This window comes from Idiotropiscis lumnitzeri, chromosome 7 (assembly GCF_059441095.1).
Source record: "Idiotropiscis lumnitzeri isolate Australia: NSW breed Sydney's pygmy pipehorse chromosome 7, RoL_Ilum_1.0, whole genome shotgun sequence".
NCBI lineage: Eukaryota > Metazoa > Chordata > Actinopteri > Syngnathiformes > Syngnathidae > Idiotropiscis > Idiotropiscis lumnitzeri.
The window spans coordinates 16,527,199-16,542,032 of NC_142397.1; the positions used below are offsets into that span (position 1 = coordinate 16,527,199).

General features: G+C 38.7%; 1 protein-coding gene across 1 annotated transcript; it reads right to left on the bottom strand.

Annotated features, from left to right (window-relative positions):
- Positions 1–1,178: 1,178 nt before the first annotated feature.
- Positions 1,179–8,498, bottom strand: LOC148333759 (uncharacterized). Its single transcript, XM_088299865.1, has 6 exons — positions 8,307–8,498; positions 6,256–6,367; positions 5,035–5,227; positions 3,478–3,591; positions 2,330–2,434; positions 1,179–1,340 (listed from the first exon to the last, which is right to left on the bottom strand). Exons 1-6 carry the CDS (start codon positions 8,350–8,352, stop codon positions 1,179–1,181), a joined length of 732 nt encoding a protein of 243 aa, XP_088155991.1. The 5' UTR covers positions 8,353–8,498.
- Positions 8,499–14,834: the final 6,336 nt, after the last annotated feature.

Genomic DNA, 14,834 nt, shown 5'->3' on the forward strand with positions numbered 1-14,834 from the left:
CGCTCCCTAGAGGAAATCAAAATCTGGATGTCACTTAATTTTCTGAATTTCAATAAAACGAAGACAAAGGTTATAGGGTTCGGTCTCAGTGGCCCTTCTACTTTCGACTCTGTTGACCTCGACCCGCTGACATCTAAAGCCAACTGTCTCAAACTTGGGTTTTAGACTGGACAGTGATTTTAAATTAGATCAGCAAATCAGAGCTGTTGTTTGATCCAGCTTCTTTCATCTTAGACAGCTGGCTAAAGTGAAGCCCTTTCTTTCTCAGCAGCATTTAGAAACAGTAATCCATGCCTTTGTTACATCTAGGATAGATTACCGTGGTGCATTTTACTTTGGAGTGAGCCACTCCCTCAACTGGTCCAAAATGCAGCTGCTCGCCTTTTAACTGGAGCTCAGAAGACGGATCGTATAACCCCAATCTTGGCTTCTCTTCACTGGCTCCCAGTGCACTTTAGAGTTCGCTTTAAGATACTTCTGTTTGTCTTCAAAGCATTAAATGGCCGTACACCAGCGTATCTCTCTGAGCTCCTCCACCCCTAAGCACCTTCCCGCTGCCTCAGGTCTGTGGCCCAAATAATTACCTGCTAATTTCTATTACACCATATGGAATGCGCTTTTTCATGGCTCCAGCTGTTGTGAAATGTACTATATAAATAAAGTTATATTGTACTATATTGTATCATATCTGTCAGAAAAAAAAAATTCTATAATTTCTGTGTAAGCTGAAGCAGATAAATGCTGTGATTACGTTGTCCTCCTGGGGCTGGTCAGGGTGCGTCGGTGTGTATGGCGTTTTTGGCCCATGTTTTACTTGGATGGGTTCGTCTTCATTCTGCATGCGCAGCAACTCCACCATACTTGTGATGACTTTCATACTTGTGTGACAGTGACAAGACACGCCTAATAATAATAATAATAATACTGTAGTTGTGTTTTCAGTGGCTATCATAGACTATTTTCATTGTCCCAAAGGGGGGTTAGGATTGAGCCCTATCAACGCTTCCTTGCAACATTTTGGTTCACAAAAGCGACACACAAGCTAACATGCACACGCACACACACATGCACACACACGCGCGCGTCATAAAGATGAAGATGAATCAAAGTAATTCTGTTAAAGTTAGAGCTAACATTGAAAATAGTTGGGAAATTTTTGGATTTATGACAAAGGTTTTTTATTGTCTGTTTTTGACATTAATGACATCCCCAACAAAATTAAAAGACAAAACAAACCCCTTGGCAGAATCAGCCTCCGCATCCTCGCCATCTTTTTCATCCGTCTCCAGCTGACTGTCACAGGAAATCGAATTGTCGGTGATGGAAAATTCTCCAGACATCTTAAAGATGAGAAGAAAAAAATCATAACGAAAAAAGTATTTCAGTTCAAGTCAATTACAAGATGAAGACAACTTATATATATTGAGTGGGCAATAAAATGTGAATATGGAGTAAATCGAATTAATTGGAAATAGATGGGTCAAGCATGATCTGGGTGTAAAGTGAGGTCCATGAAGATTGACGTGGATGCCAGATTTGCGTTGAATGTATGGGTCTGATCTAAGGCAGTGTTCCCCGGACTTTTCTTTAGCCAAGGCACCCAGAGTCAATATCACCACAAGGTGCACTTGAGACATCCACATTTCACTCCAAACATGTGATTTTCTATTGAACGCCAAATTGCATGTATAAGTGTATATTACGCTGAAATGCATTTGAAATGCAAATTTGTCAAGCCACCACATTTTTGTATATTACTTAACTGCAAGCATATCATGCAAACAGCAAATTTTACGAGCACACGTTCGGCCCTGCAATCAGACTGAGTACTGTTGAACATATACATTTGGAATTTTTAACAATGCATTTAATTAGTTTATTTCTACAATGATTCAAGTTTTTACATCATTTGATTTTCACTATGACAAATATGAATTAATTAATATTAAATGTGACAACTCTGTTGAATTTCGCAACATCCATCTCCACGTAATAAGATGAAAATTATCAAACATAAATGTAAATGTTTATTCTCAAACTATTCATAGTTTCAGGCTCCATTGAAGGCAGACAAAATGCTGAAAACATCAGAGGATTTCTTCAAGCCCCATAACAACAGAGTCCTTAAATAAGGGCCAATATAAGTGGTTTATAGCCTCACCCCTCTGTAGGCATAAACATAAATGAGCTTTTATAATGTAGAATGTACAACATACTACAAAATTATATGCATCTAACTTGATGGAATTTAAAATGACATCTTTTTTTTTAGCAGAAATCCCTGGAGTGCTATATGAACGTTGGATAGAGCCAAGTTCATGTACTGTACCTGTTCCAGTGGCGACTCGGTACTCTGGTCCCCAGAACAGTCCTTAGCCTTCATTTTTGAATATCTCGTCTCTGCTCGTTTGCCACTAGCAGTGCCTCTAGCGTCCTATGACGAACATGGTCACACATGGACACACACTTTAACTGAAGTCACACATGCAGACGACTAAAACAGTTTAACTTCAACACGCGGTACATAACAATACCGCTAATATCATGTTGCTATTTATTTCTATGCAAGACCAAATTAAATTGAATATTATTGACAGAGTATAGTACAAGATAGAATCACAGAGGGATGTGAACAGTAAATAATGTGCAGCAAATTGTCCTTTCTACCTACAATTTCTGACACAGATCAAGGCATTCCGTCAGTACTGACTGATTTTGCCAAATGACGGGCGACTTAGAAAAAAACCTGACTCTGTAATGAAGGAAATGTTTTTTTTGTCCATCACCGGAATCATCACTATCCAGGTCAATACCGAAGTATCTTCTGAGTCAGTCAATGAACTTGTTTTGCTGACGACTGACAGAAACGCGCGCCGCATGTCTCGAAACTTTATGCACGGTGATGACTACACCAAGAAGACGGGATCCTCCAACAGAAAAAAAAAAAGTTCGAGCATCGCTAGTCAATCTGGTTACCAGTATTTATCATCTTTGATGACATTTCAACAGCTAGAAGCAAGTCAATCCACTCCAGATACGTCAACTTTCTCATTCCACGTTCTCTAAGCCTTTTCCTTTTTTGTCTATGTCCCAGCCAGTCCACGAAGCTCAATGCATTGTATACCTCTCATGTCCCACAGACCGCAATATTGTTTTTATTTTACCACTGTGTGTGCGTATGTGCGTTCTTAAGTAAGTTCTTTCACGCCCATTAGCTGTCACCAACGCACTGTTGCCAAAGGAGAAGAAGACAAAAAAAAAATTGTGCTGTCGAACTCTAATAATTTGTTTAATAAAGCATTAAAAAATAATCATTTAGCGATAAGAGAAGCACGTTTAAAATAACAATGACGGAGTGATGTACAAACGATGGCGGATGGGTGGCCCGCTGGTGAATGACGAATGACAAAGCGTCATCATTTAGTGACGTGCCCACCTTTGCTTATATGTGATGGGTGTAGGTGTGTGTTAGTGTACCTCCTTTTCTGATATGATTCCATCATCTTCGTCATCAAAGCTGAGCAGTGTCAGAGATGCTGTTTCATCCCACCTGCTTTCTATTAAACTCAAGAATCCACTGCAGAAAAGTGCCTGAAAAAGCAAATAACATAATATAACCTGACAGTCTGGAGGAACCCAACAGGAGAACAGCAATCAAACAGGTTGATTGAAGTTAGGGCCAGACTGCAATGGATTTTTTTTTTTTTTTTTAGGCTGATGTTAATTCGGATATTTGGCAAAAAAAAACCCAATCTGGTATATATATATATATATATATATATATATATATATTTGCACCTTACTTGACATTCTAAAATTTGTGTTGTCAGGCAATTATTTTTTTTTTAATAATTAATCACAATCACTACTTATTTTTGTGAAGCTTTTAACGAATATGTACTTGAATAATATTGTGGAATTAATGCAAAATCACCAAATATTAAGTATATTTATTTCAAAGACTTTTCTAATAGCTTTCTTTGATTCTTGAATACAATCTAAACTGAGACATCTTCACAGGCATTTTTCTTCGAAACATTTCTCAAAATTGTCCTCGAGCAATCACCAGACTCCAGCAGTGTTGGTTTGCAAGACTCTGTGCTAAAGATGTGAAGCTAATATGGGACTGTATTTGCAAAGTATGCGAATTATTTTGGAAGAAAATCAAACTGAGTTAACAGAGTTAAAATATTTAACTGAGGTGTTTTTTTTTTTAGCTTAAACTCCAGAGTTAACACTTTAATATTGACAGCCCTATCTCAAAGATATTTAGAAATTATTTTCACAGCCTTCCGAAGCTCACCCCCCCACCCTTATCCCCGGGAAAGACAAAATTCTAGACCTTTCACTGACTTCAGAATATTCTCCACCTCCACATGTTGCTGAATATAAGAAGCACAAGGTTTTGCTGTAAAAGCAATATATTGTTCATGAGTTTCTTTCAGTACAAATGTGGCCTGGTGGTTCACCATTGTTGTTTTAAATATTGTCTGCTTTGGCCAAGTAAGAACTGGGATAATGCGTCATGGTCTCCCCTTGATGCTTAGTGGATGGAAGGGAATCAGCAATCTGAGTGACGCCAACAATAAAAAGCATTTACTGTTTCATGAAAAAGTAAGAATACATCAATGTTTTATCAGCAAAACTCCGGCCGAGTATGATTATAATTAGCGGCTCAATTAATCATTAGGGCCCTGATTAAAATGCAATGTGATTTAGTCTACGAAGTAACTCAAATCAGGATCGTATGAACAGCATTCATTTCAATGCAGCCTCAAACACATATATTGCTACAGCAAGCAGTTGCCATCACCAACCAGCAATTTATTTTTTTTTTTTTCAAAGATGCAATTATGTAGTATTGCAACAATATTTATGATTGACTTGTATGTAAATGGAAGAACTACAAAACAGTAGGGCATTAAAAAGAAACAAAAAACAATGGAAATCATCGCTCATTTTCTGTACACTTTTTCTTATTAGCCAGCTCACCCTTGAGAGTGGGCTGGCTGGGTTAATGATCTTAATACTCACTGTGTGTGTATTATTAGCCTCCTCATTCTCCTTCTTGTCCAGCGTACTGACTGAACTTCCTACAGCAGTCGAGCGCTGGATACGCTCACGTTCCTGGGCCACCATTTTACGGTACTGAACTTTGCAGGGGTGCTCATTGGTCGACGTCTGCAAATAGTGGTTGTGAAAGATTGGGTTCCCGCTCTCATCTTTGCTGTTGGGATAAAGTCAGTTCTAGTCAAAAGCAGGACACAGTGTGAAAAGGCTTTAATTGGCATATTGAATAACAGAAATAAATCAAATTCCTAATAATCCAATCACAAAAGAGTCTGCGGCACACTCGGGCACATGCATGAGTACAACATTCTGTTTGTGTGATATCGGGAACCTCCAGTATTCGCAGAAGATAGTTGCAGAACACTGGAGCAAATGGCAAAAATACGTTAGGTCCTCCAAAAAGGTTTAGAATTGCCTTTACTGCAAGATGCCACACAACGGCAACCACGAACTATACGAAGCTCCTAAAGTCACTTCAACATACAGTACTTCCTTGGCACCAAGTAACTACAGGATGGTGCTAAAGTACTACGATTGTTTGGATCGCTCATTGTGCTGTGTTAATGCAAACAAGAGAGGGAGAGGAATCGTGTCAGAGCTTTCAAGATATTGGCACATGGAAAAGGCTTATGGATTTTTAGCTGCCAAGCAAGCCAGAGTGAGATGCTGTCACCCACCAGCTCACATAATGAGTGTGTTCAACCGCTACATTGCCACTGATTTTTGTTGTAATAGTCAGGTTTATCGAATGAACTATCAGGTACTGCGCACAACAGTGGCGTGCCATGCATTTCACACGTAGGCCTTCAGTGAAGTTCTAAATAGTCCGACTTGAATAAATACCGCTCATACAAACCATCATTTATGACACCATGGCTGAATAAATAATATATACACACAATACTGAGTGTTGGACCGCCTCGGCTCATGTGAGAGAGCTTCTCTTGAAAAGATCCGTCTTGAAAGTGACTTTCCAAGTGTAACTGCAATCAAAACCGCACTTTTCGCTCTTTCAGCCATTGTAGGTTAAAAAGCAAGGCTATATTTTAGATTTTCAAACGGTCACCGGGTAAGAATGTCTGTCCAACTTGTGATCTGATTGGCTATCAACTATCGGCTATATATGTATGTATATATATATATATATATATATATATATATATATATAAGATGATAATGACTTACCTCTCAGCCCACCCTGGGGGCAGACGGGCATATATAGCTTCCCTGGCAAGACACAAAAGCTCTGGCTCATTCTCTGGATCTATGCCTATGTCCCGTGCGTACTCCCTAATATCTGATGAGAAATAACAATAAATTAATTGATTGATCTTTAGATTCGGGGTGCCTTCAAACAACTGGCGTTAAAAGGACACAGGTCTTACTATGTAAGTCTCACGACGGGTTTGAGTATTTGGGCATGTAATGGGGGTCCGTGTCTCTGTTGGTCATTGAATATTACGTTTTAAAGGAATATAAGAGTTTGAGCTTAACGTAGTTCATTAGATGTTGCTGCATCCTGTGTATGAAAGTGTGAGACTGTAAAGTGCTGAGCGTGTGACTGGTGGAGCGGAACAGGGTATGTGGTGCAAGAATGGAATGTTTTAGGACAGACGGTGATAACCGCAAGGAGGGGGCGGAGACGAGATAACTCAAGCCACAACCAGGAGGAGCCACCACGTGATTCTTCAGGGGAAGAAAGACCAATAAGAGCAAGCTAAAGTTAACTGCAGGATACACATAGCCAATAGAATCATGCCAGGATGCCTTTGTTGCTGTGCCATTTGCATATTGTATAGTATGAATCGTTACTGGGCAACTCGGATGTAGAGTACGTCTGCTGGTGCCAAGAGAGGCGTACAAAGTTGTATTGAGAGGGACCCGAGACCCAGGTGCACATGTAGTAGATCTATGTGTTAGGAATAAATCCACTCCTGCGTGAAAATGCCGGCTTCCTGATACCTTTCTATTGCAGAACGAGCGTGCATATTGTTGGATGAGTGAGAGTCGGGAAAGGTCACAAATTGGAGTCAGATTGCTAATTTGAGTTTATGTTGATTTAAGATTAAATTCCAACAGTTTGCAATCCAACACTAAAAATATAAATAATCTGACTCTTTATTTGAGTTTCGTTTTAGCACTGATCTGCTGATCAAATTTAAAATCACTGTCCAGTTTAAAACCCAAGTTTGATACAGTTGTCTTGAGATAAAATGTCAGGGGGCCGAAGTCGACAGGATTGAGAGTCGAAGGGCCACTGGGACCGAACACTATAACCTCTGTCTTCTTTTCATTGAAATTCAGGAAGTTAAGTGACATCCAGGAGCCCATCACAGCTGTCTTCGGGCAGTAGGCGGGGTACACCCCGAATTGGTTGCCAGCCAATCGCAGGGCACACATAGACTAACAACCATCCGCGCTCACACTCACACCTAGGGGCAATTTAGAGTGTCAATCAACCTGCCATGTATGTTTTTTGGAGCGTGGGACAACAGCGGAATGCCTGGCGGAAACCCACGCAGGCACGGGGAGAACATGCAAACTCCACACAGGAAGACCGGAGCCTGGAATCAAACATGTGACCTCTGCAATGTGAGGCCATCGTGCTTACCAGTAGCCCACCGCGCCGCCAAGCCTAATTACACAAATGCTAATTATGCTTGGAGAAAATGGTTGGTACCCTTATAATAATAATAATAATAATAATAATAATAATAATAATAATAATAATAATAATGTCAGGCCGCAATTTGGTAACAAACAAACAAACACATATTACATACACACGAAGTATTTATTTTTTTCTAATAAACGTGTTTAGTTTTATGGTGGAGCATATGTAACCAAAATGTATATTATCACCCAAGCGTTGGTCGACCTCTGCCGACCCACACGCCACGCTGTCGCCATCTCCTGGTCAGAAGTAGAAATGCTTTCGGTGACAACTTCCGGGAATGTAAAACAACTATACTCTAAAGTTCGATTTGTGTTTCGTCCTATATTTAATTTTTGTTTTAGAAGAAAAAAATTAAAATCAAACTGTTTTTAGACTTTTCCTTACTCGCCCCGGACAACAAACGACAATGTCAAGCTTTATTTCAATGTGGGTATTTTGATATTAAACTGAAAATCAAATAACCAGTAATTTTTCCATTTTTAAAATTTGTTTTCAAACGTAATAACAAATGATCAATAGATAAACTGGCCTGGATGTTTACACAGTGCGTATTGCTTACCTTCTTCAGAGCGATCTGATTCTTCAGGATTCTCCGAGCCACTCATAGCCACTGGTGATAACTAACAAAAATGCCTATATTGTGTTGAAAAAGAAAAAGAGAAAGAAAGAAAATATGCGGAGGAGGGGGGCAAAGTGGTTATTTTCCATATAAGCCGACATGAATACCAGAGTTTAGATGCATAAGGTTATCTCTTGCCTGTTTTGGAGAATAAATCTGACGACAAAAGCAACTCGTCACGTATGTCGTCACGGACGTGGCAGGTGAGGGATGGCTTCATGGCAAATGTGTGTTTCATTCAAACCTTTTGGGGGAAATGCTGACATAATAGCAGCGCGCCATCGTAAAAGTCGACCACCAAGCAGTTGTTTTTCTTGTCCTGCATTTAGCGAGAGTGTTTAGAATGGCACATGCAAAACTTAAAAATCGTCTGGTGCTTTACAAATTAACGATTTTTTTTACTGTACTGCGTTTAGGGGGAAGAATATATTTTTACATGGTGTGTACAAAACCGAAATAGTCAGCCACGTTCAAGCATGACGTCACTCGGTATTGCTTTCGAACGCGTGGTTCTACCGCGTTGCATTCTAACAGACGTCTGCGCCACTTTGGAGGCTATATGGATGTCTTCGTTCACAGCTCAAGACATTCTATGTAGCGGTGTTCCTTCTGTTAACTTCATATTAGTATTTCATTCGAATTTAAGTGTGGTGAGACTTTACTGGAGTGCAGTGGTTTTCAAATGGGTGGCCCGGGGTTTATTTGTAGCACACAGGATATATTGTGTGGTCCGGACTTGACATCAAGTTTAACAGGAAGGATACTTTACTAATTTTGCAATTTTCAGAAGGAAAAGTTTTTTTTCCTATAATGAATTGGATGTAGGTAGGAATGGTGCACAACTGATTAGCACATCTGCCTCACAGTTCAGATTTGCAGGGTTTGATTCTGGCCTTCCTGTGTGGAAATTGCATTTCAGTATATTACTAAAGTCATCCGCAGTCATTTATTGGTTTGATTCGAGGCATTTTAAGTGGCCCTATCCCAAACGAGACACTAAGAACATTTCTTACTATTTCATATCCACGCCTGTCCTATTTAAATTCTATCTTACAATCATATCCCAAAGAGAGTTGATTAACACCCTCATCGCCACACCAGTAAAGAACTTAATATTTGAAATTCTCTTTCCGATCATTCCCGAAGCCAAAGAAGTACAGTTTAAAGTTATTGATCGGATGTATCCATCCTATGACTTTGTTAAACAGAAGTTTGGTATTGCAACATAACTGTTTTTTGTGGTGAAGTAGAAACAACTGTATATCTGTTTTAAATGGTATATAGTCACAGACATTATGGATCAATATACATGATTGGCATCATCTGAACATTTTCCAATTAAGAGAATTTTCTTTACGAGATGTTACTTTTGGTGTAATTTCAAAAGACACAAATAATGATTTTTTTAATTAACACTATTCGTAAACTTGGAAATTTAGGACAATACATTCGCCCATTCCATTTCATATTTTTGTCTAACGTTCATGCATTGATTTGAAAAATAGTAAATTAGAAGTTACCCACCAGTCACGCAGTCCTCGCCTCCTTTTTTTTTCCCCTCACTGAATACAAAGTACTTCATCACTCGTACTGAAGTGTTCACTGGGTGTGCCCACTTTTTACTTTTACTTGGATCATGTTAATGTTTTGGCTTCTGTACTTTGGTGAGCATCTAAAGCAGGTGTGGGCAAACTACGGCCCGCGGGCCACATGCGGCCCGTTAAACGTTTTAATCCGGCCCGCCGAACTTGAAAAAAATTAAATGAATAAACCTTGTTTATGTTTTATTTTCTAAATACTGTGGTGTTTCAGAAACATATATTTTGTTCTAATGCTTTTGTTCACTTTCATTTAAAATTAAATGTATTTTTTTTCCTCAGATGAGGTGAGGTTACCAAAACACTCCATCTATCTGCTCCTGGTCCGGCCCCTCGATCAAATTTTAGAACCCATTGTGGCCCACCAATCAAAAGGTTTGCCCAACCCTGGTCTAAAGCAACAGATGTAAAAGTTCTGGGACCACTGGAGGGTACTATATCATCGTAAACTTTCTTGAATTTTTCTGTGAAGCCGTGGGCAACTTGCTGACTGCGATTGACTGGCAACTGATCCAGGGTGTCTTTTGTTTTTACCCACAGACATCTTCTCCCGACCATGAATAGGATAAGTCATGGATGGTCTACTCAGCTAACGAATGACAAAACAACAACTAAAGCACCAAAATGTAGGCGCACAACACAACAGATGCACACACGCAACTGGGTTTTTTTTTTGTAATCACAATTAACATTTCATTCATGTTGACTGCAGTTTGCATACAGTTTATTGCTGGACACTAAACACTGTCATTAAATATAGACAGTTGTGAAAGATTTCAAATGAAAAAGGTATTTTAAAGATGTGTTGGGGCTTTAAGTAACATATTTCTGAGCACTGTTGCAGTTGTCACAATACCACTGTTCAGTGTGAAGCACATCAAATTCAGGTTGAAAAAAGTGTGAAACCCTGAAAAAAAGTAATGACCCACCTATAATTTTTTCCTGCAACTGGGTCTGATCTTGCTCAAGGACACTTCAGCATCGTCATAAGGGCCAAAGATCGAACCCACAACCTTTTGGTTGTGAGGCGACCGCTCTAACTAGCCATGCCACCCCTCAAATGATGTGAGGCAAGATTTTTGGCCCTGAAATGCTTGATTTTTGTTGTTTGTGCTCTGATATGAGTCATGTCCTGTTTGTTTTTTGTTGTGGGTGGTTTGACTTCTTGGGTAATCGGGTGAATAACCTCTACTTCTTGGGCAACTGGAGTCAGAAATGATTCACCAGTACAAATCACATGCATTTACAAATGTGATACACACGGATTTAATGTTACGTGAACTAAAATTTGCAGAGATGGAATCAAGTCACTCAAGCTTTTTTCAAGTAACTCATGTTTTAACCATCAAATCTCAAATAATCGGAATTCATTATGTATTGGGCAAGAAAAAGTTAAGTCAGAGCGTGTGTCAAGTCAAGCTCTGTGATAAGACCAGTCCAAACTCAACTGAATGCAATTTTACCTGCAGTGTCAGGTATTAATAAAAAGAGAAAACCAATGAGGTCAAATAATGATATTACATGATGATAAACCCTAACCTTGCTTTCAAGCTAAATTTTCTTGGTATTTATTAGTTCACAAAACGCAGAGAATCCATCTCGTCCAGAGCCCGCTGATTTGCACCGGTTGCGGCCGAATCACAAAGCAACTGTGTTTGGGCGCGGGAAATTGTAGCTGTGACAAAGAAAATTCATAAATTGAGTGAAAGTTAAAAAAAATTTAATCATGTTATTAAAGGTGTTGTTTATATTTACGTTGCAAAAACAACCACCATGAGGCCATCTGTATCAATCAACGAGATAACAGGGCTCAGTTGGTCAAAATGAGGCGAACACTGATAATATTTTCATTCATTGCCGGGAAAAAAATTTTTTGGTAGGTGTGCACAAGTTGCCGTACCGCCCAATCAGCGCAAAGCATTGTATTAAATGTCCCACCTCTCCAGAGCAGATCACTTTTGAGCAGTCCCGGTCCCAGATTGATGCTGTAAAGCAGTGGTTCTCATTCTTTTTTCACTGATGTACCCCTTTGCGAAATATTCTTTCAGCCAAGTACCCCTTAACCAGCGCAAAGCATTTTGGGCAAAAAAAAAAAAAAATAATAATAATAATAATAAATAAGAATTTATCAGCTACAGATATCCATAAACTGCCATTTTACAGTCGAAATGATACCATCTTGATCATGCGGATCATTTTTGTGCAGTTTACTCTTATTTTCTTCAGAAAACTGAGGAAGCTACATTCCCTTTGCAAATTACCGAACAAAGTTCATGAAATGTACAGTTCTTTCAAGCGTGAATTATTAGATCACTTTAATTAGGAATCCATATTCCAAGCACAACACAAAAGTACTTTTATTATTATTTTTGTCCACTAAGCTTCCCTGAGATGGAAAAAAAATGCATGCCCTTGCTCACCCTAATTTTGCTTAGAGGGAAAAAAAATGGTGTGTTTGCAGGTTCCTTATCAAGTGGAGGAATGTGGTGACGCTCATAGACAAAGAAGATAATCTTCACCTTTCAACTCATAGCAGGTTATTTGGAAAGCACAGTCCTGATTACACAGATGAGCGGCAAGTATCATGACCATTTGCACAGTAATTCGAAAATACTAATAAAAATAATGTTTTAAATGGAACCGATGTTTCGCATATTCTGCCTTTCTGTCATCGTCAGTTTTGATTGTCACGGCACAGCGGTAAAAATATTACAATATGTTTGTTGTTGTACTTGTAATTTGCAGTGATGTTTAAAATTGTTTTTTTTTTAATTAGTCACATGAGAAAGTAAAAAAAAATATTAGCAACAGCTCTCAGAATAATGCAGTGCAGTTCTACACCGCGAATTACAACCATAATAAATATACATTGTGTATTATTATCTTTATATTATAGGTAGAATATTTGATCCAACTCTTGGATTGGATATCAGGATGTCGTGAATGTGGTCATTACATTGTGGCTGGTTGGTGTGCAAAAATATTTATTTGCTTATGTGTAAAAGTGCGTCTTCACAGACAAATGATAATCTGACCCTATGTCACCTTCATGATTTTAGAATAATTCTGGTTATTTGAGTTCATTGTTTATGACCACCGCTTTGCCCAATGCGTCAAGCAACCTAGAATGACACTTCAACCACAGCTTTGGCCTGAGTATTAAAGCAGAGGTGACCTCACCAGATGTGACATTACAAAAACATCATCACAAGAGTTGAGCAGATTGATCTGAAATGGTGTGTGGAAGTGAAGAGCTCCTCAGCTGAGATAACCTCCCCTGCTGGTTTTAGAACAGTCCTCCATTATGAAATCAGCTGGGACAATGAAGTGAACTCTGACCCTCAGTCAGAGCCAGATCAAGTGGTGGATTTGTTGATTAAATATTTATCAGCTCCAGGAAATCGCTTCACACCTGTCTGGCCATTTGGTGGTCACAACAAAAACGAGTTGGTGAAAAATGTATCAATATAAAGATAATTATTTCTCTGGTTGCCACAGACACACATACGCAAGATATAAATGTAGATTTTTTTTTTTGCCTATTTAAAATACTTTTGTTGCATGTCGTGAAAACTTTGCTGATCATTTGTCTGTGCAGTACAGCTTTATGAAACAAGCAGGTTGGAGCAATGAGGTCCTCTTGATAAAAATTATGGCAGTTATCTGGATGAACAGATAAGTGTAAATGCCAAATCAATGAAATGCACTGCGTGCCATCTCAAAGGTTGCATTTCTAGATAAAAGTCAATCCTCTGACAGGCCTATTTTAGTGTTGGTCAGCAGCTCTGAAGTCAGCATCTGATATGTAGATCATGCTTATCAGACTTGTCTGTACACCGCTGTACAGTTCTATCACCAGCTTTCACTGCAGTCTCTTCACGTATATATATATATATATATAAATATATATATATATAATATTACACGTATATTAATGCTGTCATGCGCTAAAATGTTTTAACTAATTAATCGCAAAGAATTCCAGAATTTATTTTGATTAATCACAGTTTTTCTACTACTATTTTTGGGAAGCTTTTAACAGGTATTTACTCGAATAATATCTTGTAATTAATGCAAAATCAGTCATCTATGTAGGAATTTTTCTTTTTCTTTTCTTTCAATTCTCGAAACTTAGACAGTACATTTAGTTGTGCCCACAAGCACCACAATCCAGCAGTGTCGTTTGCATGGCCCAGTGGCAATTTAAGATGGGTGTTTTGTTCTGAGATGGTGTGCTTTGGATTTACAGCTAATATGGTACAGTGTTTTAATTTGGCTATAAAAATAAAACTGAGTTAAAATATTTAATCATGTGATTTTTTTAAAAATTAATCTTGAGTTAATGCTCTAATTTTGACAGCCCTAATATATGTATATATCTCAACGATAATCCCTCTTCCTTGAATTGGATTACATGAAGCCACTGTGACAAAGTCCACTTGCGATAGGACAACAAACAACAGCATGGCACACAACACTCTTTGACCTATTAATCAAGATTTCCACTGTCCCCTACGCACATGTATGCGTTCACCCACGCAAGCATGCACACACAAAACTCACACACGCTTTTAATGTTTTAGATATGTCTCTGTAATTGGATTTTGCTTCATGACTTATGCAGCCTGGTACTGTCTGTGTGTGTGTGTCAGTGAATGTGTGCATACAAACGCAAACAGTCATTTTCAAACTGAACATTTGAGTGGCTCAATAGCGCTGGTTTTATAGCCCTTTGAAGTATAAATGAAGAGCAAGCTGCTGTTTGTGGTGTAATTACTGAGCCTTTTATTTTTGAGAGGCATTATTACCATTGTGAGTTTCTGATGATTCCATGGAATCGTAAATATATGTCCTTCCTGTGTTTGTATCA

Coding starts and splice junctions, on each gene's coding strand:
- LOC148333759 (XM_088299865.1), bottom strand. CDS start 8,352: ATGAGTGGCTCGGAGAATCCTGAAGAATCAGATCGCTCTGAAGAAG. Junction 6,368..8,306: donor ATCAGATCGCTCTGAAGAAG/GTAAGCAATACG, acceptor ATTTCTCATCAG/ATATTAGGGAGTACGCACGG. Junction 5,228..6,255: donor CCCCCAGGGTGGGCTGAGAG/GTAAGTCATTAT, acceptor TTATCCCAACAG/CAAAGATGAGAGCGGGAACC.